This window comes from Symphalangus syndactylus, chromosome 4 (genome assembly GCF_028878055.3).
Source record: "Symphalangus syndactylus isolate Jambi chromosome 4, NHGRI_mSymSyn1-v2.1_pri, whole genome shotgun sequence".
In the NCBI taxonomy this organism is placed as follows: Eukaryota; Metazoa; Chordata; class Mammalia; order Primates; family Hylobatidae; genus Symphalangus; species Symphalangus syndactylus.
Genome location: NC_072426.2, coordinates 121,047,864 through 121,074,529, shown reverse-complemented (window position 1 = coordinate 121,074,529; position 26,666 = coordinate 121,047,864). Strand labels below are relative to the sequence as shown.

The window sequence follows — 26,666 nt, the reverse complement described above, 5'->3', positions numbered from 1 at the left end:
AAACTTTTAAGTTAAAAAAATTTTAAGTACAACAAGAGTCTTTCAAAGTTCTCAGAATGTACGGGCAACCATTTTAGCTGCTTAAAGACATTCCTTTTCTCCTTGTCCCGGTGTCGGGGTATGGGCTTGCTAAACTACACAAAGGCCCTCTGCTGTGTCTCCACCCCACAAACTCTAGCTCCAATACTTCTTCCATAAACCCTTTCCTAACAGCCGCAAGCTTAGGGGCTGCCCACTCCATGTGAGCCACACTATCTTTGCTGGCGCACTTTGTATATTGTTTTCTTTTCTCATTCTTTGCCTGAAGCACTTAGTATAGGCTATTTAATTAGCTCTTTACCACTTACTCTCCAGTATCACACTGGAAATTTCTTGAGGCAAGTATCTATTCTTACTCAAAAGTTTCATGCGAGTGTTCGGTAATGCATCAGTTATGTTTTAGTAAGCATTCAAAGGTATTTAAAGAAACAAAGGTAGCCACAGTGATTCCACTTTAAAAAGAAAAAAAAGTGATCACTATCAAGATGAGAAGTACCCAAACAATGTCAATATGGGTTAAGTATCCAACTGTTCAACTTTTACTAATTTCATTATTGCAACTCACTGATAACTTGGGAAAGTACTATTTTAAAGGTTTCTGAGGCACATATAAAAGGATCAGGAATTCTTGCAAAGGAGAAAAAAAGCGGATGGGGAGAAGAGCCTATAGATTTAAAGTGACTTGGAAATGTATCAATCAAATGTATTATGTTTGGACTCAGATTCAAACAGACCAACTGTTATTGAGGGCGGGAGTTGGGGAGGGAAAGAGAGACAGAATTTGAATGAGTATCAGGAAAACTTGAATATGACCTAATTTTTCGCAAAATTAAGAAATTACTGATTATGATAAAGATACTGTGTTTTTTTAAGTGTCTGCTTTTTGAGATATATACTGAAGTGAATGAAACTGGGCTTTCTGTCAAAACAATGAGGAGAGCATGGGGTCAAGGGGAGTAAGGATCACAGGAGAAACGAGACTGGTCTGAGGCTAGGTGTCGAGTCCTTGTAGTTTCATTGTATATTTCTCTCGACTTTGGTACATGTTTGAAATTTTCCAAGCTAAAAAGGAAGAAAGCATTAGGAGGTGTCCTGTTAATTCCGTGGTTGGCTGTGGCTGCCACCCACCCCAGCTCTGGACAGCGTCCTGCTTTCCAGCAGGTGTTTCTGTTCCCACAATGAGTTGTGTATGACACACCACACCACTCCTAAGGTTCATGGCCTCATACAGACACCACCCTATTCTCGTTCCTACCCTGCATGGGAACCCAACCTCATCTAACACAGAGACCCTATCAACCTCCATCACAGCTGGAGCTTAAACCAGTCAGTTGCCTAACAACAGCTCTGCAAACCATGCCGTCCACTCCACACAGCCTGGAACCAAAGCCATGTTCCCGTTTTTGGACCTCATCATTCTATTTCAAGGAACCTAAAACAGAAACAGAATACTGAGCCTGACAATGGTCACATGCTATTTCTGTAGAGCTAAAATCCAGCACCACTCTGCTCAGAACTTTTCTTCCAGACACCAGGATGATGCCCTTTGTGCAGTATCCTACTGAAAAGGCAGTCAGCACCTCACCACTCCAGATATGCTGTAGCCCCGCCCCACCTGGCTCCTTGCCCTGTATTGTTTTGTAGCATTTTTCACTGCCTGCCAATGGATTACAGGTTTATTTCTACTTCACTACCCCCCGCCTAGAATCTAACCTCCATGAAGGCAGGGACTTTTGCTTTCTTTGCCTTTACCTATGACCTGAGATTCTCAACAGCAACTGGAACATAAAAAGAGATCAATAGGTATGTGCTCAATGTTCAGGATGCCAGGAAAGTACAACTATCAAAGAGGGTTAAGAAAAAAAAACTGAGGCCGGGCGCGGTGGCTCACGCTTGTAATCCCAGCACTTTGGGATGCTGAGGCGGGCAGATCACGAGGTCAGGAGATGGAGACCACAGTGAAACCCCGTCTCTACTAAAAATACAAAAAAAAAAATTAGCTGGGCATGGTGGCGGGCACCTGTAGTCCCAGCTACTCAGAGAGGCTGAGGCAGGAGAATGGCATGAACCCGGGAGGCGGAGCTTGCAGTGAGCCGAGATCGCACCACTGCACTCCAGCCTGGGTGACAGAGCGAGACTCCGTCTCAAAAAAAAAAAAAAAAAAAAGAAACAAAAATTGACACTATTAACATAAACTAAGAACATGTACCTCACCAGCCCACACATCTGCTCCATGTACTAGAAAGGTGATGTCATGGCACTATTTTTATTCACCATCTTATTTAGTCTTTCCTAAATAGCTGAAAAATTGATGACTACAGGATCAAGTGAATAATGATTCTGTCAGTGTGTGCCAGAAAAACCTCATGGGACCACAGTGTCTTCACACACCCTCTACAGTATCTACAATATATACACACAAATTACCTCAAAATTTAGGAACGAGTGCAAATTATATTAGGGCTTTCTTTTTTTTTTTGAGACAGAGTCTCGCTCTGTTGCCCAGGCTGGAGTGCAGTGGCGCGATCTTGGCTCACTGCAAGCTCTGCCTCCCAGGTTCACACCATTCTCCTGCCTCAGCCTCCCGGGTAGCTAGGACTACAGGTGCCCGCCACCACGCCTGGCTAATTTTTTTGTATTTTTAGTAGAGATGGGGTTTCACCGTGTTAGTCAGGATGGTCGCAATCTCCTGACCTCGTGATCCGCCCGCCTCGGCCTCCCAAAGTGCTGGGATTACAGGCGTGAGCCACCGCGCCCGGCCTTATTAGGGCTTTTGAGGACATACGTCTCTGTCACTTTTCTTTTTTTTTTTTTTTGAGATGGAGTCTCACTCTGTCACCCAGGCTGGAGTGCAATGGTGCCATCTCAGCTCACTGTAACCTCCACCTTCCGGGTTCAAGTGATTCTCCTGCCTCAGCCTCCCAAGTAGCTGGGACTACAGGTGCCCACCACAACACCCAGCTAATTTTTGTACTTTTAGTAGAGGCAGGGTTTCACCAGGTTGGCCAGGCTGGTCTCAAACTTCTGACCTCAGGTGATCCACCCACCTCAGCCTCCTAAAGTGCTGGGATTACAGGCATCAGCCACTTCACCCGGCCCTCTATCACTTTTTAAATCCAAATCAGTGTCCTCCCACAGCCCTAGCCAACATAAACCCCCACCAGCCACCACCCAGGAAATTAGAGTGACACCTATGAAACCAGCTGCAGTGACAGGGAGGGCAGTTCAGAGTGCCTGCTTCTTAACACATACCAGCTCTACCTCCTAGATGCCATGTGATCTAGGGCAAGGTAATGTGCCTCAGTTTCCTCATCTGTTAAATGGGGAACAATAGCAGAATCTATCTCACAGGGTTGATGTGAGAATTCAGTGACTTAGTATTAGGTAAACAGCTTTGAACAGCTCCTGGCTGATATGGTTTGGCTCTGTGTCCCCACCCAAATCTTACATGAACGCATAAACTCCATAATCCCCACGTCAAGGGCAGGACCAGGTGGAGGTAATTGGATCATGGGGGTGGTTTCCCGCATGCTGTTCTCATGATAGTGAGTTCCTGTGAGATCTGAAGGTTCTATAAGCATCTGGCATTTCCCCTGCCTGCACTCAACTCCATCCTGCCACCTTGTGAAGAAGGGGCCAGCTTCTCCTTTGCCTTCCACCATTACTGTAAGTTTCCAGAGGCCTCCCCAGCAATGCAGAACTGTGAGTCAATTAAACCTCTTTCCTTTATAAATTACCCAGTCTCAGGTATTTCTTTATAGCAGTGTGAGAGCGGACTAATACACTGGCACACAGTCAAGGTAAACCAACTTAGCTAATATGTCCAGTATTATTTCTACCACATCTAAACCCACTCATACACTTACACCGCAACATAATTCTAGATAGTACTTATTTTCAAGAATATAGAAAAAATAATCTGTATTTTTTTTTTTTGAGACAGAGTCCCGCTCTGTTGCAAAGTTTGGAGTGCAGTGGTTCACTCTCAGCTCACTGCAACCTCCATCTCCCGGGTTCAAGCGATTCTCTTGACTCAGCCTCCCAAGTAGCTGGGATTACAGGTGCATGCCACTACACCCAGCTAATTTTTTTGTATTTCTAGTAGAGAAATCACCAAGTTGGCCAGGCTGGTCTCGAACTCCTGACCTCAGGTGACCCGCCTGCCTCAGCCTCCCAAAGTGCTGGGATTACAAGCATGAGCCACCTCGCCCAGCCTGAATCTGTGTTTTTTTTTAAGCCTGAAATAAATGGTGAGAATAGATGGTGTGTCACAACCTGGTAGCAATTCTGCTGTAAATCTGGCTTAATTAAAGAATATCATTAGGAAGGTAATGTAAGCTTTTAAGAAAAGCAGGCAATTATTCAATAACCCCAAAATTTACAGTTGAGTGCAAATGAGATCATACACTCAAGGCACTCAGCACAGCACTGCATATGAAGAGCACCCCATGGAGGACAGCTGTTTTTTGTTTTTTGTTTTGTTTTTTCTTCTTTTTGAGACAGAGTCTTGCTCTGTCACCCAGGCTGGAGGGCAGTGGCACAATCTCGGCTCACTGCAACCTCAGCCTCCCGGGCTCAAGTGATCCTTCCACCTCAGCCTCCTGAGTAGCTGGAACCATGGGCACATGCCACCATGCCTGGCTAGTTTTTGTATTTTCGTAGAGATGGGGTTTCACCATGTGGGCCAGGCTGGTCTCGAACTCCTGAGCTTGTGCAGTCCACCCACCTTAGCCTCCTAAAGGGCTAGAATTTCAGGCATGACCCACCATGCCTGGCCAAGGGTAGTTGTTCTTATTCTTGTTATGATCATGTATCTTGATGCAAAGTGGGATCTCAAAGACCTCCAAGGCCCAACTTCTCTCCCTTTCCATGCAGCCTAGAAATCTACAGGCGTATGAGTCAGGCACTAACATCGCCCAGCTGTCCTCTGTTTCTACATAAGCTTTTCTGCTTTTATCCCCCTGATATATTAAGCTTCTGCATGAGAGCCTACGTAAATGAAAGTGCTCTGCTGCAACAAAAAGCTAGAAAGCAGTGATGTAGTCTCACTGTCCACTTTACAGATGAAGAAGCAAGGCCTTGGGTCGAGAGGTCCAGCAGCTTCTTCAAGTTCTGACCGTGGTCAGCACCCTCATGGAACTAGAAACCAGGGCTCCGGAAACCTCATCTTTCCACTACAATGCACTACTGTACTCAGAGATAAATGCTTCACAACTTCTACCAGAACTAGCTTCCAAACCCAGATTTTTCCCCCTTGAAAGCTAACTTATTAATTTACACCCTCTCAACTCACCATAATTTCTCTCTGTTCCTCCAGATTCTTCAAAAAATTTGAAAATTCACGTAAAGAAGCATCTGTAAGAAGAAAGGAGTGATTATTTGGTGGCCATGGCAAAGGAAAACAAACCAAAATATCATGTTTAATTACCTATGCATCGTTCATCATCTGTCACAGCATCACCGATAAACTCAAACTTAAAGTCTCTGAGTGAATGAGCAAACTTCCGCTGGGCCACTGACAGACCTAGAAAGAAAAGTATAATGATGACTTGGGTTCTTGCTTTAAGTCAAGGCATAAAAGAAATTTACTCCTCCTAAAATTGGTAAAGCTGTAGAGCTCTCCTCCACTCAATCTATGAGAAGGCGTGACCCAACTCCCTTGCCAAATGGCCCGCCATCTTCAACCTGGCACGCTCCAGGTAGCCTCTGCCTTCTAGTTTATACCCTGCCACAGAACAGATGCTGGAGAAATGTTTATTCCCTCCCCTACCTCCTTCTTCCTCAGATCTGATTATTTCACATTGTTCCGTAAAGTATTCTCCCTTTCTCTGCTCACTCCAGTCAGGACTTGCCCAATTCTAAAGTTCAGGCTGTGATTAGGAACACACACACCTGATAGTGGCTTGATGCGATCTGGCTGCGTGCCATGGTTTCAGACATAAGAAACTCAAAAGCCCAAGGTCAGCCAACCAGCTGCTCTTAACCAATTGCCAAATAACCACTCCAGCCAGAGAAATCCAGAAGATTCAAAAAGAGTTCATAGAAAACAGCATCAGAGAGGTAACTGAAGGCCAAGAAGAAATGGTAGGAAGAATTAAGTCTGCAAAAGACCTACAGAGGTCCTCATCTTAATTGGAGATTAATAGTGGAAAACTCTACTTCTAAAATAGGCCAACATTTATTTTACAGGCCTTGCACCATGCTAGGTGATACACATTTCATTTCATTCAAAAATTCTCAAGAGATATATAAAGATTATTATATCATTTTACAAACAAAGAAGCCAAACCTCAAAGATGTTGAGTAATTTGCATAAGGTTGGCACAGCTACAAACAATAGCAGCAAAGGCTTGCTTCTTCTTCAGAACCATTGGTCCAAAGGCCACAACCTGAGCAGTATACAATCCTGCCTCTGGTTTAAAGCACTTTCTAAGAAGGTGTTCACTGATTTCTGCACTTCACACAGCTGCTGTCTTCCTGTGTGTCTCCTTCACACATTACTTTCATAATCAAGACTGAGTCATATTATGGTAATAAAATTGTTTAATAGACTGTTTTTAGAGCAGTTTTAGGTTCACAGTAAAACTGAGCTGAAGATACAAAGGTTCCCCATATAGCCCCTGCTCCACCACATGCACAGCCTCTAACCTTTTCATCATTCCCCACTGTCAGTTTTTGAAACTTCATTTTTCCTCTAATTCATGTTTATCATGCTGTTCTCAATTTTTTTAAATAATATGTAAACACTGAAAGACCTAAGTATGAAAAGGCAAAACTGTAAAACTTTTGGATCATCCAGGATTGTAATTTCTTACACCTAAAGTATAGAAGAAAAGCACCAAGCATAAAGTGAAATGGAATGGATTGCAAGCATGGACCAATCCTTCAGCCCTCCTTGCAGGCACATCTCAGTGCACTGACATTACAGCTCCTCCCATGGAAACTCATCTATTTTCCACCCCTTGAACCTGGGCTAGTCTTGTAGCCAACAGAATACAGAGAAAGTGACACTGTGCCAATTCAGAGCCTCCACCTCAAAGAATGTTACACACCTCTGCTCCACTCTCACGGAACCCTCAGTCCTCCATGAGAACAAGCCCAGGCTCGCCGGCTCACTGATGAATGACTCCTGGCTCAGTGGCCCCCTATGGTTGCCGCAGCAGCAGCGCACCAGCCAGCCAGCCAGCCAGCCTGCAGAGGCAGAGCTTCCCTGTACATGCATGAGGCCGTTCAGAGGGACATGAAACTGCCCAGTGAGTAAAGCACACACTGGAATAAAGGGCTGCTGTTTTAGCCATTAGGTTTGGGGGTAATTGAAAAGACAACTGATAAACAAAAATTAATAAAATTTGGTTGTGTTAAAATGTAAAATATGGCCAGTGTGGTGGTTCACACCCGTCATCCCAGCACTTTGGAAGGCCAAGGTGGGCAGATCACTTGAGGCCAGGAGTTTGAGACTAGCCCGGCCAACATGGTGAAACCCTATCTCTACTAAAATTACAAAAATTAGCTGGGCATGGTGGTGCACGCCTTTAATACCAGCTACTTGGGAGGCTGAGGCATGAGAATCACTTGAACCCAGGAGGAGAAGGTTGCAGTGAGCCAAGATCATGCCACCGCACTCCAGCCTAGGCAATAGAGGAGACCCTGTCTCAAAAAAAAAAAAAAAAAAAAAAAAAAAAAAAAAAAACTGGCCGAGGTAGCCCACGCCTGTAATCCCAGCACTTTGGGAGGCCAAGGCAGGTGGATCACCTGAGGTCAGGAGGTGGAGACCAGCGTGGCCAACACAGTGAAACCCCGTCTCTATTAAAAACACAAAAATTAGCCGGGCGTGGTGGTGGTTGCCTGTAGTCCCAGCTACTACTCAGGAGGCTGAGGCAGGAGAATCACTTGAACCTAGGAGGCGGAGGTTGCAGTGAGCCAGGATCACACCACTGCACTCCAGCCTGGGTGAGAGAATTAGACTGTCTCAAAAAAATAAAGTAAATAAATAAAATAACTTAGTTCCTAATGTAAACCAGCCAAACATACAATTGTTCTCTAAGATCTAGACACACTGGTTGTTCTTGGTTCACACATGCCAAACTCACTCCAGTCTGAAAACCTTTACTTGCTGTTCCCTGAGCCCACATCTTTACTGGCCCACTCCTCCAACACCATGGCTCGGCTCAAGAATCCTCCCTACCTCAGCCTTCCTAGGATAGGGCTAGTCCTAGGCACTGTGGCCCTCTCCATTCTACTGCCGTCTTATTTCCTTCATAGCACTTATTCACCCAAATTTATTTAGTCGATGTTTGCACATTGTCACCTATCTTCTCACTCCAGAACCTCATTTCCCTGAAGCGACGGCTGTCAGTCTTGTGCTTCTCTACATCCCTGAAACAGCAGCCAAAACTGTAAATAAGATACAACGGGCTGGGCACGGTGGCTTAGGCCTATAATCCCAGCACTCTGGGAGGCCGAGACGGGCGGACCAACCTGGCCAACATGGTGAAACCCCATCTCTACTAGAAATACAAGAGGTAGCCAGGCGTGGTGGCAGGTGCCTGTAGTCCCAGCTACTCAGGAGGCTGAGGCAGGAGAATGGCATGAACCCAGGAGGCAAAGCATGCAGTGAGCTGAGATAGCGCCACTGCACTCCAGCCTGGTCGACAGAGCGAGACTCCGTCTCAAGAAAAAATAAAATAAAATAAAATAAAAAATAAAAATAAAAATAAAAAATAAAAAGATATAGGATGATTTTTATTTCAGGTACCAATTTCCAAATATTGATAGTTTATGGGTTTACAATTTTTAGTAGTTACATACACATTATTCTATTTTGCTGTTTGCTTTGCCAGATCGCAACAGGATCTTGTTTATATGTGTACATTTACACATAATATATACGAACATGTATGTTTATATTTACTTACCTATGTATTTTTTATATATTGCTATGAATAGACTGGCGTAAACTACATATTCTTCCATTGGAGCTGTTTCATTATTTTATCCAAAATTACTAGATCAAAGGCTGCAGGTTATTTTAAAGATGGTGTTTCATATGGTCAGAATAGTAGGTTCTCTGGAAAGTTAAAACTTAAATGCACCAATTTTTCAGCATTTCATGCCTAATTTCATTAGTTGAAAATGTTTGTAACAGATTAAATTGGGGCTCATTTGCATAACCAACCTGATGTATTTCTCCCTATGTAAATAGCATGCTTTGTACCTGTGCTAAGAATTATAGTTATATCATTTCTTCATTTTAAAATATAAGCATTTCTATCACTCATTTTCCCCTTTCTGGTGATCTCGTCTTAGGGTTTTACCAGAGTTCATTATGCAAAATTTTTATTGTTAAAAATCTGACCACACCATATTCTATTTCTTTTAATAATTATAAATGTAATTTCCTTTCCATTACTTTATACATTTTAAATTTATTTTCCCATGCAGTTCATATTTTATAGATGTCTTCTTCCTTTCAAAACAAAAGCATAAGGCAGTTTGCTAAACTTAATGCAGTCCATTAAATGTATTTTCTTTCCAATATCATTTCACATAAAACAAGCAGTTTCTAACTAAATTAGTTACAAAGACCAGCAACATCTCTGCCTGGATTAGATGCAGGGCAGGGAGAATACAGGAAACTAACCAACTAACTTTTTTTTTTTTTTTTTTGGTGACAGAGTTTCACTCTTGTCACCCAGGCTGGAATGCAATGGCAGGATCTCAACTCACCGCAAACTCTGCCTCCCGGATTCAAGCAATTATCCTGCCTCAGCCTCCCGAGTAGCTGGAATTACAGGCATATGCCATCACGCCCGGCTAATTTTTTTTTATTTTTAGTAGAGATGGGGTTTCTCCATGTTGGTCAGGCTGCTGTCGAACTCCCGACCTCAGGTGATCCACCTGCCTCGGCCCCCCAAAGAGCTGGGATTACAAGCGTGAGCCACCGCGCTCCGCCTAACCAACTAACCTTTATTGAGTGCCTGCTCTACGCTAATTGACTTACAAGTATTGTTTCAATTATTCTTAATACACCAGCAGGGTAGGTGTTGCTATTACCTTTAAAAAAAAAAAAAAAAAAAAAAAAAGAAAAAGAAAAAAAAAAAGATAGGTTGTGACTCAATCAAGTCACAGACCTCTTTACACTGCTGGTAATAAGTAATCAAGTCACAGACCTCTTTACACTGCTGGTAATAAGTCCTGGAGGCAAAGGATCAACTCCCTGGTTTCTCAGACTCCCACCAATGTCTGTTCCATTACACCATTCAATCTTTCAAGAGATTTCACATTATTCCCAGGTCCTTTGCCCAGATCTCAATTGGTGTGAAACCATCAGGCTCTCTAAACGACTCTAGAGCAGAATTGTAACTAAATGGAAAAATCATTTATTTGTACTTCCATGCCCCCATTCTCCTCTGCCTGCTAATTCCTGAGTATTGTGAATTAATACTGCTCTTGAGATACCCTCAAGGCTGTTATATATTGGTGGATAATGCCAAGTCTGACTGTGCACAAAAAGCACAGCTAACATAAAAGAATGAATGTGACCTGCACCCTTCAAATGAACTTGCCACCTCAGAGTCTTCCAGACCTGAATTTTTGTGTCTTGATCTACAGGCAAATAGGAGAGACAATGTAGGTGATCTAATTCTTCCCAGGGTTAGGAGCAGTTTGAGAGATGAGGGGTTATATTTGAGATGTGCTGAGTTTGAGAGGTAGGATACCACATGGAGAGATCCAACCTCGTTTTGAATTCAGGTGTGGACAGCCTCTAGATTCTGGCCTGAACTGCCACTGCTTGTCCTTGATTCTACAAATGAGAAAATTATCTTATAGCAGAGCCACCTATTTGTCAACAATTTTTAGTTAAGACCATGAGATATTAGACGAACACACACTCTGCTGGGGGGATGGGGAGCATCTCTGTTTGGGTCACCTTACCTTGACTACCCATCTAGGCAGCACTGTCAGTGCAGGATAACCTCTTAAGTTACAAGCCTGAGCCCTTGCCATGAAGTTGTCACTACTAACTCCTACAACTTCCCACCCCACCAACGAAAGCACTAATGGGGATGCTTTTAAAAATGCAGCATGTTCTATAATCCTGGGCTTGAAAAGAAAAAGGGTATGGTCAATAAATATACTCTTGTCACTCATTAAATCTGAATATAGGATTCTTTATAAATCATAATAGATCCCACAGCCCTTTATAAAATAGACAAATTGCACCTGGAAGCTCATATTCTTTATGTAGAGAGCCAAATAATTAGATTATCAACTACACAAAGGTCTGCTGAGGGAGCTGCCCCTGACTCTGCACAACAAAACATGCACCAAAATTCTTTCATGTTTTATCTAAAGAGGAACAGGGTACAGACTCTAAGAACTTAGTACCCTTCATGCCAGCGAAATAATGTTGACATTAATCCAAGTAACTTGGAAGTGAAATGAAATTCCTCTAGGATTGTAGACTGGCTTCATATTTTCCTTCATGTTTTCCTGTTTTACAAAACCAGCAGTGGTACTATATGCAAAAATGACATTATGGCTTCTCTGTACAGGTTAAAAAATAAAGCAAATAACTAACTCATTTGGTAGATTTAAAAAATGCTGCAAACAACTCATAAGCCCAGAATGCATCACGGGGCTAGTTTAGGCCTAAAGGCCAAATCACAGGCTGTTCCAGAAGCAGCTCATGGGCCAACATTGTCTCTGGCTGTATTCTGGTAAAGCATTCCTGGCCCTAACTCTTGAGTCCAGCTTGCCTGGGGTGTCTGTGTAATGAATTCTTATCATAGAATACACATCTGAAGTCACTTGAATGACCTGAAGTGACAAATTTATGGGGTAAAAGGAAAACAAGTAGAGCCCACAAAGGTGCACAGGCCCCAAAAGAAACCCATAAACCTGGAGCACAGAGCTCAAGGCCAATATTGCACATGACAGACAACCAAACACCAAAATAGCCAAATAATTATGAAGAATCCTTCAGGAGTGACGTGGGGACTGGAGAGAATCCCACAGGCGGCTCCACACTGGAGACCACCATCCAGCCTTCCCTAAACATTCCACAAATGCTGAGAAACTACTGGGGCTAGGCACTGTCTAGAGAGAGTACCTGCCACATCAGGATGGGAGATAGGACGAGAATGCTGGTGACCACCTAGCCCACTCGGTTTTCCAACTGTCTTTGGCCACAGATTCCTCTGTTTAAAGACAATCTCATTTACAGTAGGAACAGGAAAACCAGATAAAACAGCTGACACTTATGTATTCATTTCCTATTGCTGTAGTAACAAATTACCACAAATGCAGTGGCTTACAACAACGCTAATTTATTATCTAACAGTTTTTGGAGGTCGGAAGTCTAAAATGGGGGAAGTCTCATGGGGCTAAAATCAAGGTGTCGGCAGGACTGTCTCCACTCTGTCACCTAGACTAGCGTGTAGTGCCACTATCATAGCTCCCTGCAGCCTTGAACTCCTGGGCTCATGAGAAACTCCCACCTCAACCTCTTGAGTAGCTGGGACTACAGGCATGAACCACCACCACCACACCTATTTTTTTTATTTTTTGTAGCGATGGGGTCTCACTACACTGCCCAGGCTGGTCTTGAACTCCTAGGGTCAAGTGATCCTCCTGCCTTGGCCCTCTAAAGTGCTGGGATTACAGGTGTGAGACACAGCGCCCAGCCTGACCTTTGTTTCTGTCATCACATCTCTTCTCTGACTCTTTTAAGGACCACTGTGATTACAATGGGCCCTAAAATAATCCAAGATAACCCCCCCCCAATAATCTCAGGGTCTTTAATCACATCTGAAAGTCCCTTTTTCCATGTAAAATAACATATTCACAGGTTCACTGGAGGGCCACTATTCTGGCTACCACGCCTTATAACATCAGGTACTCTACTAATCACTTTACATTTGTAGATTCAGTTAACTATCACTACAACAGAGGAGGGCACAGACACAGGTTACCCAACTTGCCCAAGGTCATACAACTGGGAAGTAGTGGAACCCAGAGATGCGTTGAGAACAGACTGAACATGGACAAGGGTGGCAGCAGGGTGACAAGTTAGGAGGCTCCTGTCCTGATCCAGGTGAGAGATGAGGAGGGTCCTTTAAGGATTTTCTGGTAACTGTGCCAACACCTAGTGAGACTCAGAAGTCTCAACCTAATGACTGTGGGCTCTAGGTGCAAACAAATCTTTTAAGCTTCTTGGCTTCAACGCCAAGAAAGCCTGGTTTATGGGTGCTATGGTAATTAGTAGAGTGGTGGTTCCTCTGTGTTATGGGTTGAACTGTGTTCTCCCCAAATTTATATACTGAAATCCAAACCCCCAGAATCTGAGAATGTGTCCTTATTGGAACTAGGGTCTTTACAGAAGTAATCAGTTAAAATGAGGTCATTAAGAATGGGCCCTGCTCCAATATGACTTGTGTTCTTATAAAAAGAAGAAATTAGGACACAAGAGAAACAATATACAGATGAGAACACTATTTCAAAGCATTGTTTTTAAAGATCATGGAAGTTACGGTCAATGACAAAACACAGCATTATTCAAACATTTTGGTAGCAAATATAGTAACTTGGCAAATAAAGTGGTTTCCCAAATATGCTAAGAAAGGGAATACCAAAAGAAAAACACTCCCACATGTGGGAGTAATGTCAAGACAAGTTACCTTGTTAACCACAGAATATACTTACGGCCCAAAGCAAATACTAGTAGGGATTTAGATGTCAGGTGTTCATCTTGCTTAACAAATATGAGCTTGTTCACTCCTCTGCCATTGGAGTATCAACATTTCACGGCACAAATGAGAAACTTAGTTCCCAATGAAAGCCAAGAGTTACTGTATAACTCCCTCATTTCTCTCAAATTCTTTAATATTTATTTTCCTTCAAATAAATTTAAAGCTTGGAAAAAAAAAAAGATGCATCCTAGCAAAGGGCTAAAACATCCTCTTTTGTGATCAAAGACAAGCCATGATGACAAGAACTAAACAAACCACAAGAAATGACCAATGACTTGTTGGGCATCTATCACTTGCTCAGCACAGCCCATGGTGCTGTATGACTACAAACCAGGTGAGGCTGCTGCCCTAAGGAGTCCACGCCCTAGATCTGAGAGAAATCACCATCCCGTGTTGCATAGGAACGGAGGGGTCCAGATTTGCAAATTCCACAGGAGTGCAATAGAAGACATATTCCAAAAAAAAGAAGAAAATAAATTAGTGCTATCAGGAAAACACAGCATGGAATATGGAGACTTGAAGATAGTACTACAAAGTGAGTTCAATTTATATCACTCTAAATTGCAGAAGAGGTATTAAGGCAATAAGAACAAAATGAGAGTAAACCTTTCGAAGGGAAAGGAAAGGACTACATATGCTACATAGCTGCTGTTAAGTTAGGACCTTTTGAATGCAAAGCCTCAAATAATGAGAATACAATTACAAGGAGACCAGGAAAACATGTGAGCAACTTGCTTTGAGAAAAAACTCACAGTACAGCTATGTCTGAGATCTTCTCCCTGGGCCTCTGCCATTAACCTAACTTGGCTTCTCTCTGTGTGTTTAGTTTTCTCTGCCGCATGCAATTGTCACATCTTCTCTTCTACTTCGTATTAATTCTTGCTGTCAGACTCTGGGTTTGCTGCCATGTCACTGCCTGGCAGGCCTGTCCTCATGCCATTAGCTCATGGCATTCTTTCAATTTTGGCTCCCATGGCTTTTTCCTTCTAATTTCCCAAATTAAAATTGTCAAGAGAATCAAATTGGCTTGGCTCATGTTTTTCCCACAGAAGGCCATGACAGAGGTAGCTGTCTGGTGTCTCATCCCAATCAAATCAGCCACCCCAGGAAAAGGAGAAGAGGGAGGACGCAGTCCTCAGAGAGCTTTCTCCCCAGCAGGGGCTGTGGGCAGAGCAGTGTCCTTCACAGGAGCTGTGAAGTAGCTAGCAGAGGCCATGAGTGACAACTCGGGTATAGGCCAGTGAGTATAAAAACATCCCTTAAAGGCCAAAATTATGTTTGAAGACTTTACTACATTAACACATACAATTCTTTTATTTAAAAAAAAAAAAAAAAAGGGCTCCTAAAGCAGAAACCAATCCATGTGAAAAACTGCAACAGGCAGTACCTGAGTCCATGAGATGGGCCACTGAAACATAAGGAACTGTGTTCAACATAAAGAAATTTGAACACTCATTATTAACTGGAAAATTGTTTCACACCAGTGCTTCCAAGCAGTTTAAGTAAGTGCAATAACCATCTAATATTTATTTAGCACTCCCTATGTGCCAGTCACTGCTCCAAGTGAGTACTCTGCATGTATTAGTGCATTTAATGCTCACTATACCAAATTACGTGGACATTTTCACACCGTATTTTATAGACAAGCGTAAGAAAGCGCAGACAAGTCAGATCACATTAAATGGTAAAGCCAGGCTTTGGGTCCTGGGTTTAGTTCTCAGTCTAAACCATCACAATATGCTGCCTCGGTGTGGGGAACAAACACTGCTCAGGCCACAGTTGGGCCACAAAAGCCCTTTCTTTTGTAAAATGTATGTGAATAATCAAAATATCTTGATTATGTTGAAATATTAGGAGAAGAAAGAAGCAGAGGTGGGGGAAAGGCTTTATGGGCAGCTCCCGGAGAAGGAACAGTTCCCAGGAAGACTGGAAGCAAACGGAGAGCTACACTGAGGATCACAAAGCCAACAGGAGGAAAGAAGGAAGGAAAGAACATCTGGAAATGTGGCTGTTAGAAAATGAATGTGCTGGCTGGGTAGTGAGGTCTGTGAAGTATTCCTCACAAGCAAGGTCAAGGTAGACCCCAGAATCAACATAATCCACAGCACCCCAGAGCATACTGACACAGGCCTGGACCTCCTGAAAACTAGCTGTGTTCAAAGAGGGAGAAGGTGTTACATAAATATGTAACCAAGTACCCCATTTTTCAAAGAGATGTTTTCTTTTTTTCATTCCCCACTTCCTACGCAGCCTTTTAGAAATGCTAAAAAATAGCTTTTTACTCCCTCCTTCACCAGCCATTCCCTACTAAGTTCATCCAAGTCCTCGAGAGTTAGTCAATTTACAGACCAAAGCATGCCTGCTATGGAACTCTCACCCATCAGGAGGTTGCCTGGAGAGAAGAGTCAAAAAACATGCCCACTACTCTCTCCCACCTGAGGGGTTTACAGCCTAGTCACACCCATGAAGACGCCAGCAGTCACCAGCTCAGCCACCTCGTTGATAAGGCACCAAGCTAACCCAGGTATCCCCCGACTTGCTCACATCCTCCCTTGATTTTTAAAAGTGCCCACTTTCTGCTCCAAAAGCTAAGGAGTAAATTTGGATGTGGGACACCTGTGCTTCTTCCTCTAAGCTAGCTTTGGAAATAAATCACCGTCTTTACATCGGAGCTCACTCTTGTTAATTGCAAGTGGCTAGTGACCAATCTGCAAGCAGGTTACAGATAAAGAGACAAATGTCAACTTGTAAAACATCAATGAAAGCAGGAGAAAAGTATACAGTTGCAAATAAAACAGCTGTTTCGAAGGTAAGCTCCCCCCCAAAAAAGAAAACCTTAACCAGTGTGTTGTTTTTTTTTTTTTTTAAAAAGCCATTTCATATTTGTCAGTATTTTTCAAATATTCTTCACTGAGCATAAACTGCTTTTAAGTAAGTTAAAACGAAACAAAAAGAATGGATGGTACCCAATTATCAGGACGGTCAGGGCTGCAGGATAATGTGGCCATGCTTACAAGTCAAGATTATCATTCCTGGGCTGTTACTTGAGGAACTACACAAATCACATGCCTCAGGTAGACCAAACTCCCTAGGGAGCAGTGAACCCCAATATACACAGTGAGTTCACACATGTTCTACACTTGTTTCAGAAGCCAGTGTGTTAAAAGAATGGCCAGTATTCCAACGAGGAGCTACTACAAGAGAAAGAGAATTCTCACAAGCGGACACTGGGGGCCTGGGGCCCGTACTTACCAGCCTGACTTGGGTGGGACTGAGGGTTGCAGCTAGGACATGGTGAAGCCAGGAATAAAAGAAGTCCCTTATTAACATAACAGAAGCTGTTGAACTTAGTAGCAGAACACTGAAAATGAAGAGGAAGCCAGGCTTGATCTAAGGGCCATAGGAAAGAGAGGATTAAGGCAAGGAGCTAGGAAGCAAAGAAAGAGACTTGAGAAAGTCAAGAATGGAGAGCCTCCAGGGGAGCTCAACTTGTCCCGGAAGGGAAACTCTGAGGTCAGGGATATTTCTATTCATTTTGTTCACTGCCATAACCACAGGGTCTAGAACAAAATGAGGCACAGAGTAGATGTTCAATTAGTATTTGTTGAGCTAATGAAGTGACAGACCCTGTCACGATGGCTTTAGGAAGATTCCCCAGATAGATCTCGCAAGAACTCAACCCTGTGGGCTCTGTTCTAAAAGATGGGACAGTCACTGAGGGCCCTCTATCTGGGCTACTGCCCTCACCATACCCTAAGGCATTACAGAGAGGTCTTTGGTGTGGAGGCAAAGCACCGTATGTGCATTTAGGTTCTCCACAAATAGGTTTACAGTTGTGTTACTTCAGGCCCAACACATTCTCTAGCTGAGCCTGAATCTCTCAAACTGGCAACTCTGCACCACTACTTCCAGAATTTGTAAAGATGAGATGTAAACATTCAGATGGTTAATATAAAAGTTTGTTAAATACTCAGAAGCCACAGGTTCATGTAAGACATCTTCAACTTCTGATGCAGAAGTTAGAAGACTGGTTGCACCTTTTAATTCATCTCTACCAAGTTTCAGAGCTAAGGGCCAATGATAATAATGGCGATAATGTTAACTGTGAACAATGAATGCAATTCACAAAATAAATAGAAATCACTAGTAAACACCAAAAAATGTTTCCAACTTCACTAGTAATAAAAGAAATGCAAGTTTTAAATAACAGTTTTCGCCAGATGGCCAACTATGTTTCGAACAATGAAACGGTACTCGCAGGAGCAAGGGTAAATGATCTCTTGCCTGTAACAGTAGGGAAGAAAAAAAGGGAGAATCTTGTGCCCACCACTCAATATCACTCCTTTCTTCTTCCTGCTCAAAAAGGGTGAATGTAAATAAGCTGCCATAAGAAATTGAAAATCTCTATAAAGAGATACTATATGTGACATACTTATAGAGAAAATACTAAATGATAGTATGACAGTTGTTAATAGCAGTAGTCTCAACCTTAAAATTTAGCATATAATAAAAACAAAGTAAGGTTAGGTATCTTTTGGAAAAGCGTTCTCCTAAATCTCCTTGGCCTATAGCAGGGGTCCCCAACCCCTGGGTCCCAGATCAGCAGGGGCATTAGATTCTCAAAGGAGCGTGACCCTATTGTGAACTATGCACACGTGAGGGATCTACGTTGCATGCTCCTTATGAGAATCTAATGATAAATGTTATGCACTTGAGTCATCTCAAAACCATCCCCCAACCCAATCCATGGAAAAACTGTCTTCCATGAAACCAGTCCCTGGTGCACAAAAAGGTTGGGGACTGCTGGTGTATAGTATAGTGCAATGATTGAGAATGTGGGTCTGAAGTCAGAGTGGGGCTCACAAACCCGTGTCACCAGTGACCAGCTATGTGACTCTGGGCAGGTGACAATGCTTCCAAGCTTTAGTTTCTTCATCAACAACCTAGAACCAATATTGGAGTTTACATGTTGAACTGCAGTGAAGGAAAATAATGAATCAAATATTACTAAGTTATCCTGTCTGGATGACAAAGACAGGAACCATTAAAAAGAAAAAGGGAAGTCAAGAGAGGAAGCTAATTTAAGGTCAAGAAAAAAAAATGCATGTTAGCTATTTCAGAATGCAGCAGATTAACTACACAAATTCCACAAACGGTTGCAGATAAAGGTCAGGGCCAGAAATTTTGACTGTCGATTATTTGAAGAAAGGTGATTAACATTAAACAAGGAATGGTGTTTTGTTTTTTATAGAGACGAGGTCTCGCTATGTTGCCCAGGCTGGAGTGCCGTGGCTATCCACAGGCACGATGCTATACTGATCAGCACAGGAGTTTTGACCTGCTCCATTTCTGACCTGGGCCAACTGGCTCCTCCTCAGGCTCCCAAGAGGTCACCATACTGATGCCAAACTTAGTGCAGACACCTGATTAACATCGCACACCACACTACGGCCAGGAACTCCTGGGCTCAAGAGATCCTCCTGCCTCGGCCTCCTGGGAAGCTGGGACAACAGGTGCCACCAGGGCAGCTGGCAAGAATAGTTTTTAAAAGGAAAAAGTAGAGGAAATCTAGAGTTAAAATAGAGAATTAAACTAAGAAGGAGACTCACAAATGGACAGCAGAACAGAAGGGAGGGGGCAGAGGGAGAAAAGGCAGCTAAAATGAGGTCCAAGAAGAGTGCAGAACCAGAGGGGGCCCAGAGTTGAGAATGCTCCAAAATGCCAAATGTTTTAGGTTGTCATTTTTGGCAAGAAATAATTCCATGACACATCATACTTGATTCCTGCCTTTCCCTTAACCCCCTACACATCCACTCTACATGCAAACATCCCACGGATCTGCTCACTTCTCTATCTCCACTGTGAACACATTACTCTGCTCCCACTCTTTCCTCCAACCCAACTCCCACACAGCAGCAAAACTTAACTTAAAATATGAATTGGATCTCCTTACTCCCCTGCTTAAAACCTTCAGTATCATTCTATTGTATTCAGGATAAAATCCAATTCCTTCCCAGAGTCTGAAAGACCCTGCATGGTCTGATCTCTGCTCACTCTGCAGCCTCATCAACCCCTAAGCTAACCTAACTCCAGCTTCAATAGCCTCCCTTCTGTTCCTGGAAAAAAAAAAAAAATGCCAAAGTTTTTTCCTTCCTTGCAGTCTTTGTACATGCTCTGCCTTCCTCCTAGAATGCACTTCTCTCACCTTCTCCAAAACCCAAATACAACCTGCATAAGAAACCCCCGGCCAGCTCTCAGTGGGCTCACCTCCAAAAGCCTTTGTAACTGGGGTCCCACAGTTGTTAGTTGTATATAAAGTAGACGCACACAGTGGCAGGATGTGCGATCCATACTTTCTAACTTCAACTAGCTTTGATTCTAAATCGGTAGATTACTGAAAAGACCACACAAAGGCATGTAAGAAATAATTATTCATTGAACAAAGATCCACATGCCTATAAAGCACATTTTCCCGTTACCTTTTTATTACTGATACTCTGGATTTAACTTCATCATTGATTCTCTCTTCCCCTATACACACATACAACCAAAGGAGGACGAGGACCTTCATGAACTTTTTCTGGACCATTAATAAAATTCAGGCTCCAGTTCAAAGGACACTAAGCAGGAGAGTGCTAGCATCCTCTAGTCACCAAGTGATACGGGGTTCATTATTCTATTTGTTCAACTTTTTTCAAAATTGATTTTGTGTGCTTTGATTTTTATTTGATTACAATTATGTCTCTGGTATAAAATGCCATTGATGTACAGTCTTTATTTTCTCTATTACAAGTTTGATATATAATAATTTGGTTTTAAATATTTTCCTCTTTATGGCTTTTTTGGATTATGCTTTTGAACTCTATTTTTAGGTAGTCAAATGTTTTCCCATTATTTTGAAGAAGGCAGTTCCTTCTGTCACTTACACACTTAAAATATACCCACCTCTTTACATTCCTGGCCATTTTAGAAAAATTCACTTTAATTTTCTAATTGCCCTATATTTAAAAAAAATTCTGGAATATAAGTTCTTCTGTTCCTTTTTCTTCCTGCATCACCTTTTGAATAGTTTCATGTCATACTTTTTATTACCTAATACAATCACTTATAATGTTTCTCTTTTAGAGCTTTAATTATCGTTTCAAAATTCTTAACAATAGTAAGCATCTACTGTTACGCAGGATATTTCATATAAAAATCATTCCTAATCCTTAGAAATCCTACAAGGTAGATCTTATGTTTCCATTTCATGTATTGGGGGGTGGGGGACAGACCTCAAGGGAAGCAAAATATGTCACACAGTAAAATCAGAATCAAACCCAGGTCTCTCCAATTCCTAACTCATGACCTTGCCATTTTCAAAGCTTCATTCTCAAACTGTTCAGCAGAATTACCTGCCCCCACACTAAATGGCACTGGGCTGTTGGGTTTAATTTGACATATGAAATAGGTGTAGCATCCTTTCACCAGGTTTCACGCCTACTAGAGACTTGGAAAACCAATGGATCTACTTCTTAGAACTGGGTGGCAGGGGCAGTTTCGTCGCGCCTACCGGCAATGCTATTCAAAATGTTGGCCCCTTTAGCTGGGCAGGATGGCATACACTTGTAGGAGGCTGAGGCAGGAGGATCACTTAAGGCCAAGAATTCAAGGTTGTAGTGAGCTATGATGGCATCACCACACTCCAGCCTGGGCAACAGGGTGACATCTCGCCTCAAAAAAGATAATATGCTGGCGCCTGAAGGGTTTGTCACAGGTCTCTGCCAGACAACAAATCTGTACAGAATGTAAATTAACCAAGTCACTGAGCACTTTGTTTAGTTTAACTAACATTTTCCCACAGCAATACTTTCTTGATGAAAGCAGCAAACTCCTTATCATATGCAACAGTCTGCAGACAGGCATTGATCTATAAGCAGGAACTCCATCCCCCCCAGCCAAAAAAAGAAAAAAACCTCTCTGATTACTTAATCTGGTACTACATCATGCCAGATTATACTAATAATAAATTATATATTATACAATATTCATACATAATAATATATGTTATCTGATTACTATAATCTGGCATTACTATAATCTGGTATTGAAACACTTTTGGACAAACTAACACAAAAGTCTAAATGAGACTAACATTATGAAAAGTGAGATAATAGATATATGTAACTATGATGTCTGGAGAGCCGATTTAGACAAATTTAGAGTAAATTTGATCCGACCTGGAAAGCTGCCTGGACTCTGGACACTGAGGTGGTAAGATGGGTGGGGAGAGCTCTCAGCATTGCAAATCTGCCCTGCCTGGATTCAGTCACTCAGCTCCCTTAGCATGTGTGCGTGGTAGTTCTTGTGAGTTAAATAAATATGAACAAAAGGCTATGGATTTTATAAATAAAAATTTTATTATAATAAAGGGCTCATTGGGTGGAAAATATTGTATAAGCACAAACTTGTAGGCTTCTTTTTAGCATTCAGGGTTGAGAGTAAACAATCTTAAATTTGAGACAGTTTGGGATTATTAGCCCTTTGTGTTAGCATAAAGTTTCATAGGTGTGTTATCCACACTGTATGCAATATTACATGAGTAAGATAATTAATTTACCTTTTTTATATCTTTTTAAACAGACAGGGTCTTGCTCTGTCGCCCACGATGCAGTGGTGCAATCATAGCTCACTGTTGCCGCAAATTCTGATCTCAAGTGATCCTCCTACCTCAGCCTCCCAAAGTGCTAGAATTATAGGTGTGAGCCACTATGCCTGGCCTAATTTAAATTATAAATTATTATTTTGCTTTGGTTTTCTAAGAACTAACTTTTTAAAAAAATGAAGAGAAGGGATATGACAAATCAATATTATTAAAATGGCCATACTGCCCAAAGCAATTTACAGATTCAGTGTTCTTCCTATCAAACTACCATTGACATTCTTCATAGAATTAGAAAAACTATCCTAAAATCCACATGGAACCAAAAAAGAGCCTGAATAGCCAAAGCAATTCTAAGCAAAAGGAATAAAGCTGGAGGTATCACATTTCCTGACTTCAAACTGTACTACAAGGCTACAGTAACCAAAATAGCATGGTACTGGTACAAAGACACACAGACAAATGCAACAGAAAAAACAGCCCAGAAATAAAGCCACACACCTACAACCATCTGATCTCTGACAAAATCAACAAAAACAAACAATGGGGAAAGAACTCCCTATTCAGTAAATACTGCTGGAATAACTGGCTAGCCATAGGCAGAAGACTGAAACTAGACCCCCTTCCTTACTCCATATACAAAAATCAACTCAAGATGAATTAAAGACTTCAATGTAAAACCTAACACTATAAAAACTCTTGAAGAAAACCTAGGAAATACCATTCTGGACAGAGGACCCTAGCCAAGATTTCATGATGAAGATGCCAAAAGCAACTGCAACAGAAACAAAAATTGACAAATGGGACCTAATTAAACAAAAGAGCCTCTGCACAGCAAAAAGAAATTATCAACAGAGTAAACAGACAACCCACAGAATAGGAGACAATATTTCCAAACTATGCATCTGACAAAGGTCTAATATCCAGAATCTATAAGGAACTTAAATTAACAAGCAAAAAACAAACAACCTCATTAAAAAATGGACAAAGGACAAGAACTTTTCAAAAGACGACATACATGTGGCCAACAATCGTATAAAAAAAAAGCTCAGCATCACTCATAATTAGAAAAATGCAAATCAAAACTACAATGAGATACCATCTCACATCAGTCACAATGGCTACCAAAAAGTCAAAAAATAGCAAATGCTGGCAATGCTGTGGAGAAAAGGGAACACTTATACACTGCTAATGGAAATGTAAACTAGTTCAACCAGTCTGGAGATTTCTCAACTTAAAACAGAACTACCATTTGACCCAGCAATCCCATTATTGGGTATATACCCAGAGAAGAATAGAAATCATTCTACCATAAAGACACACACACATTTATGTTCATCGCAGCACTATTCACAATAGCAAAGATATGGAAATCAACCTAGATGTCCATCAGTGGTAGACTGGATAAAGAAAATGTGGTACATATATACCATGGAATAATATATGGCCATAAAAAAAAAGAACACGATCATGTCCTTTGCAGCAACATGGATGGAGCTGCAGGCCATTATCCTAAGCAAATGCAGGAACATAAAACCAAATATCGCATGCTCTCAGTTATATATGGAAGCTAAACACTGACTACACATGGACACGAAGAAGGAAACAACAGACCTGGGGGGCTACTTGAGGGTGGAGGGTAGAAGGAGGGTGAGGATCAAAAACAAACTACCTATTGGGTACCATGCTTATTACCTGGATGACAAAATAATCTGTACACCAAACCCCCGTGACACACAGTTTACCTATATAACAAACCTGCACATGTACCCCTGAACCTGAAAGAAAAAAAAAAACTAAAAATACAACTACCATATGATCCAGCATTCCCACTACCGAATATTTATCCAAGGGAAAGAAAATCAGCATATCAAAGGGAAGCCTGCACACCTCATGTTTACTAAAGCTGTAGTCACAACAGCCAAAACATAGAATTAACCTAAGTGTCCATCAATGGATGAATGGATAAAGAAAATGTGGTCTATAGATAGATACAATGGAATACTATTCAGCCAGAGAAAAGAATAAAATACTGTAATTTACAGCAACATGGATAGAACTGGAGGTCATTATATTAAGTAAAACAAGCCACACACAGAAAGACAAGTATCACGTGTTCTCACTCAAATGTGTGGGCCAATAAAGTTGACCTCATGGAAGTAGAGAGAAGAATGGTGGTTACCAGAGGCAGGGAAGCATAGGAGAGGGGCAATAAAGAGGTTGGCTAATGGGTACAAACAGAGTTAGACAGAATGAATAACTTCTAGTGTTTGACAGTACAGTAGGGTGACTATAATTAAAAATATTTCAAAATAACAAGAAAAGATATGAAATGTTCCCAAAGCACATGATAAATCTTTAAGGCAATAGATATCCCAATTACCCTGATTTGATCATTATACATTGTATGCATGTATCAAACTATCACATGTATCCCATAAACATGTACAGTTATGTGTCAGTAAAAAAAGAAAAAGAAATAGGCTGGATGCAGTGGTTCACGCCTGTAATCCCAGCACTTTGGGAGGCCGAGGCAGGTGAATCACTTGAGGCCAGGAGTTCAAGACCAGCCTGGCCAACATGGCGAAACCCCATCTCTACTAAAATTACAAAAATCAGCTTGGCATTGTGATGCACACCTGTAATCCCAGTTACTTGAGAGGCTGAGGCATGAGCATCGCTTGAACCCAACAGGCAGAGGTTGCAGTGAACCAAGATCACACCATTGCACTCCAGCCTGGGCAAGAGAGCAACGCTCAATCTCAAAAAAAAAAAAAAAGCAATAAACAAAACTGAGGGGAAAAAAAATGGAGAGAGGTTGATAAATAGAATTTACAGACCCCCCCAACTCTTACATGTCACAGTCCGCACTTCCACACAGCAAAGGAGTTCTCCAAAACTTTGGCGGCACCAGGTTTCATTTGGAGGACATTTTGAAGGGATACCAGCAAAACAGAACATGCAGAAAACAGCAGGATAAGGGGTCTTCAAGATTGATGAGAAACAACTTTGAGAAGGTAAAGTCACAACATCTGTTCTGAATTTTGACAGATATTAACAAGAACAATTATTAGATTCACCCTGCATGGTTCTAGAGACCCAACAAAAAGCCAGTGTAGGTAGAAGTTACAGGGAGACGGAGCTGGTTTAGTGCAAAGCAGAATTGGCCACCTGCAATCCAACAGGCTGCTTCATTACAAGTAACTATGAGACACAAATACCACGATTTATATTGTAGAGACGCTCATGCTGAGGACAGAGAGGCTACAAACATGGTCCAAAGTGGGCCCGGCCCAATGCTAACAGTCTTTGAGTCTGAGCCAGTAAACAGTCGGTACATTGTTGGCATTACTACTACCTACCACCTTACCTTTAGGATCACAGCTCAGCTATATTATGCATTAGAGAAAACAAGTTCGCAAAATCAACCATCATCACACTATCACTTTTTTAAGAAGCTTCACCCTAACTCCTGAACATCTCATTTTAGCCTATGGATCACCTATGTTGCAGTTTTACTATGAGTGATGAGAAAAGTTCTCCAAAACCCAGTATGTTTAATTCCATTCTTCAATACAGGTCAGAGATATTTTTCAGCAAGACTATTAAGTAGGGAACAGGAAGGAAAAACAAAAGTTGAAGCAAAAGGAGTAAGTCCATATGGAAAGAAGAAAAACAGAGTCAGTCCACCCTCATACGCCCCACTCCTCCGACCCGTCAGTCATCATTACTCAAGCATCATTACTCAAGTGACATTCAACAGGGCCACTGTTTAGTCCTATTTGCTCTGCCTAGTTCTCGCTGTGCCTCAAGGAGAGAAATCAATGCCTCCCATCCCAGACATCCAAAGAGTTTGGGGATGAGTTCCACTCTGGCTCCATTTTCTGTAAAATCCCTGGGGACTTCAAAAAACATTACAAACAATTTAACAGTTAACTTCTGGGTTTCTCCATTTCTCCATCTCTGCAGCAGAGGAAAAAAAAGCTTCATGGAGAACTATTTTGAGAGGTATCTGATGTCTGCAGAGTAAACAGCGATGACCTGATGAAAAGTCCCACATAATGCTAAGCTATGAGATTAATTCGCTTGGGTGGTGCCACCAACCTTCATTATGTTCTTTGCTCTCTTTGAAGTATAATACAAATGGTGAAGATAACCAGTGAGAGAACTTTCTTTTGCAAGAAACATTTTATAAGGCCCTTCAAATATTTTATAGTAAAAAACAGACGGTATGT

General features: G+C 41.8%; 1 protein-coding gene across 10 annotated transcripts in view; it reads right to left on the bottom strand.

The window, feature by feature from the left end:
* Window positions 1-26,666, bottom strand: part of ARHGAP10 (Rho GTPase activating protein 10) — a 364,968-nt gene that overhangs the window by 253,509 nt on the left and 84,793 nt on the right. For all 10 annotated transcript variants that reach the window (XM_055276077.2, XM_055276078.2, XM_055276075.2 and 7 more), the window contains 2 exons: window positions 5,468-5,563; window positions 5,333-5,394 (listed from right to left, as the gene is read on the bottom strand). In XM_055276077.2, coding sequence (XP_055132052.1) covers window positions 5,333-5,394; window positions 5,468-5,563 — 158 coding nt within the window. The remainder of the gene's footprint in view (window positions 1-5,332; window positions 5,395-5,467; window positions 5,564-26,666) is intronic.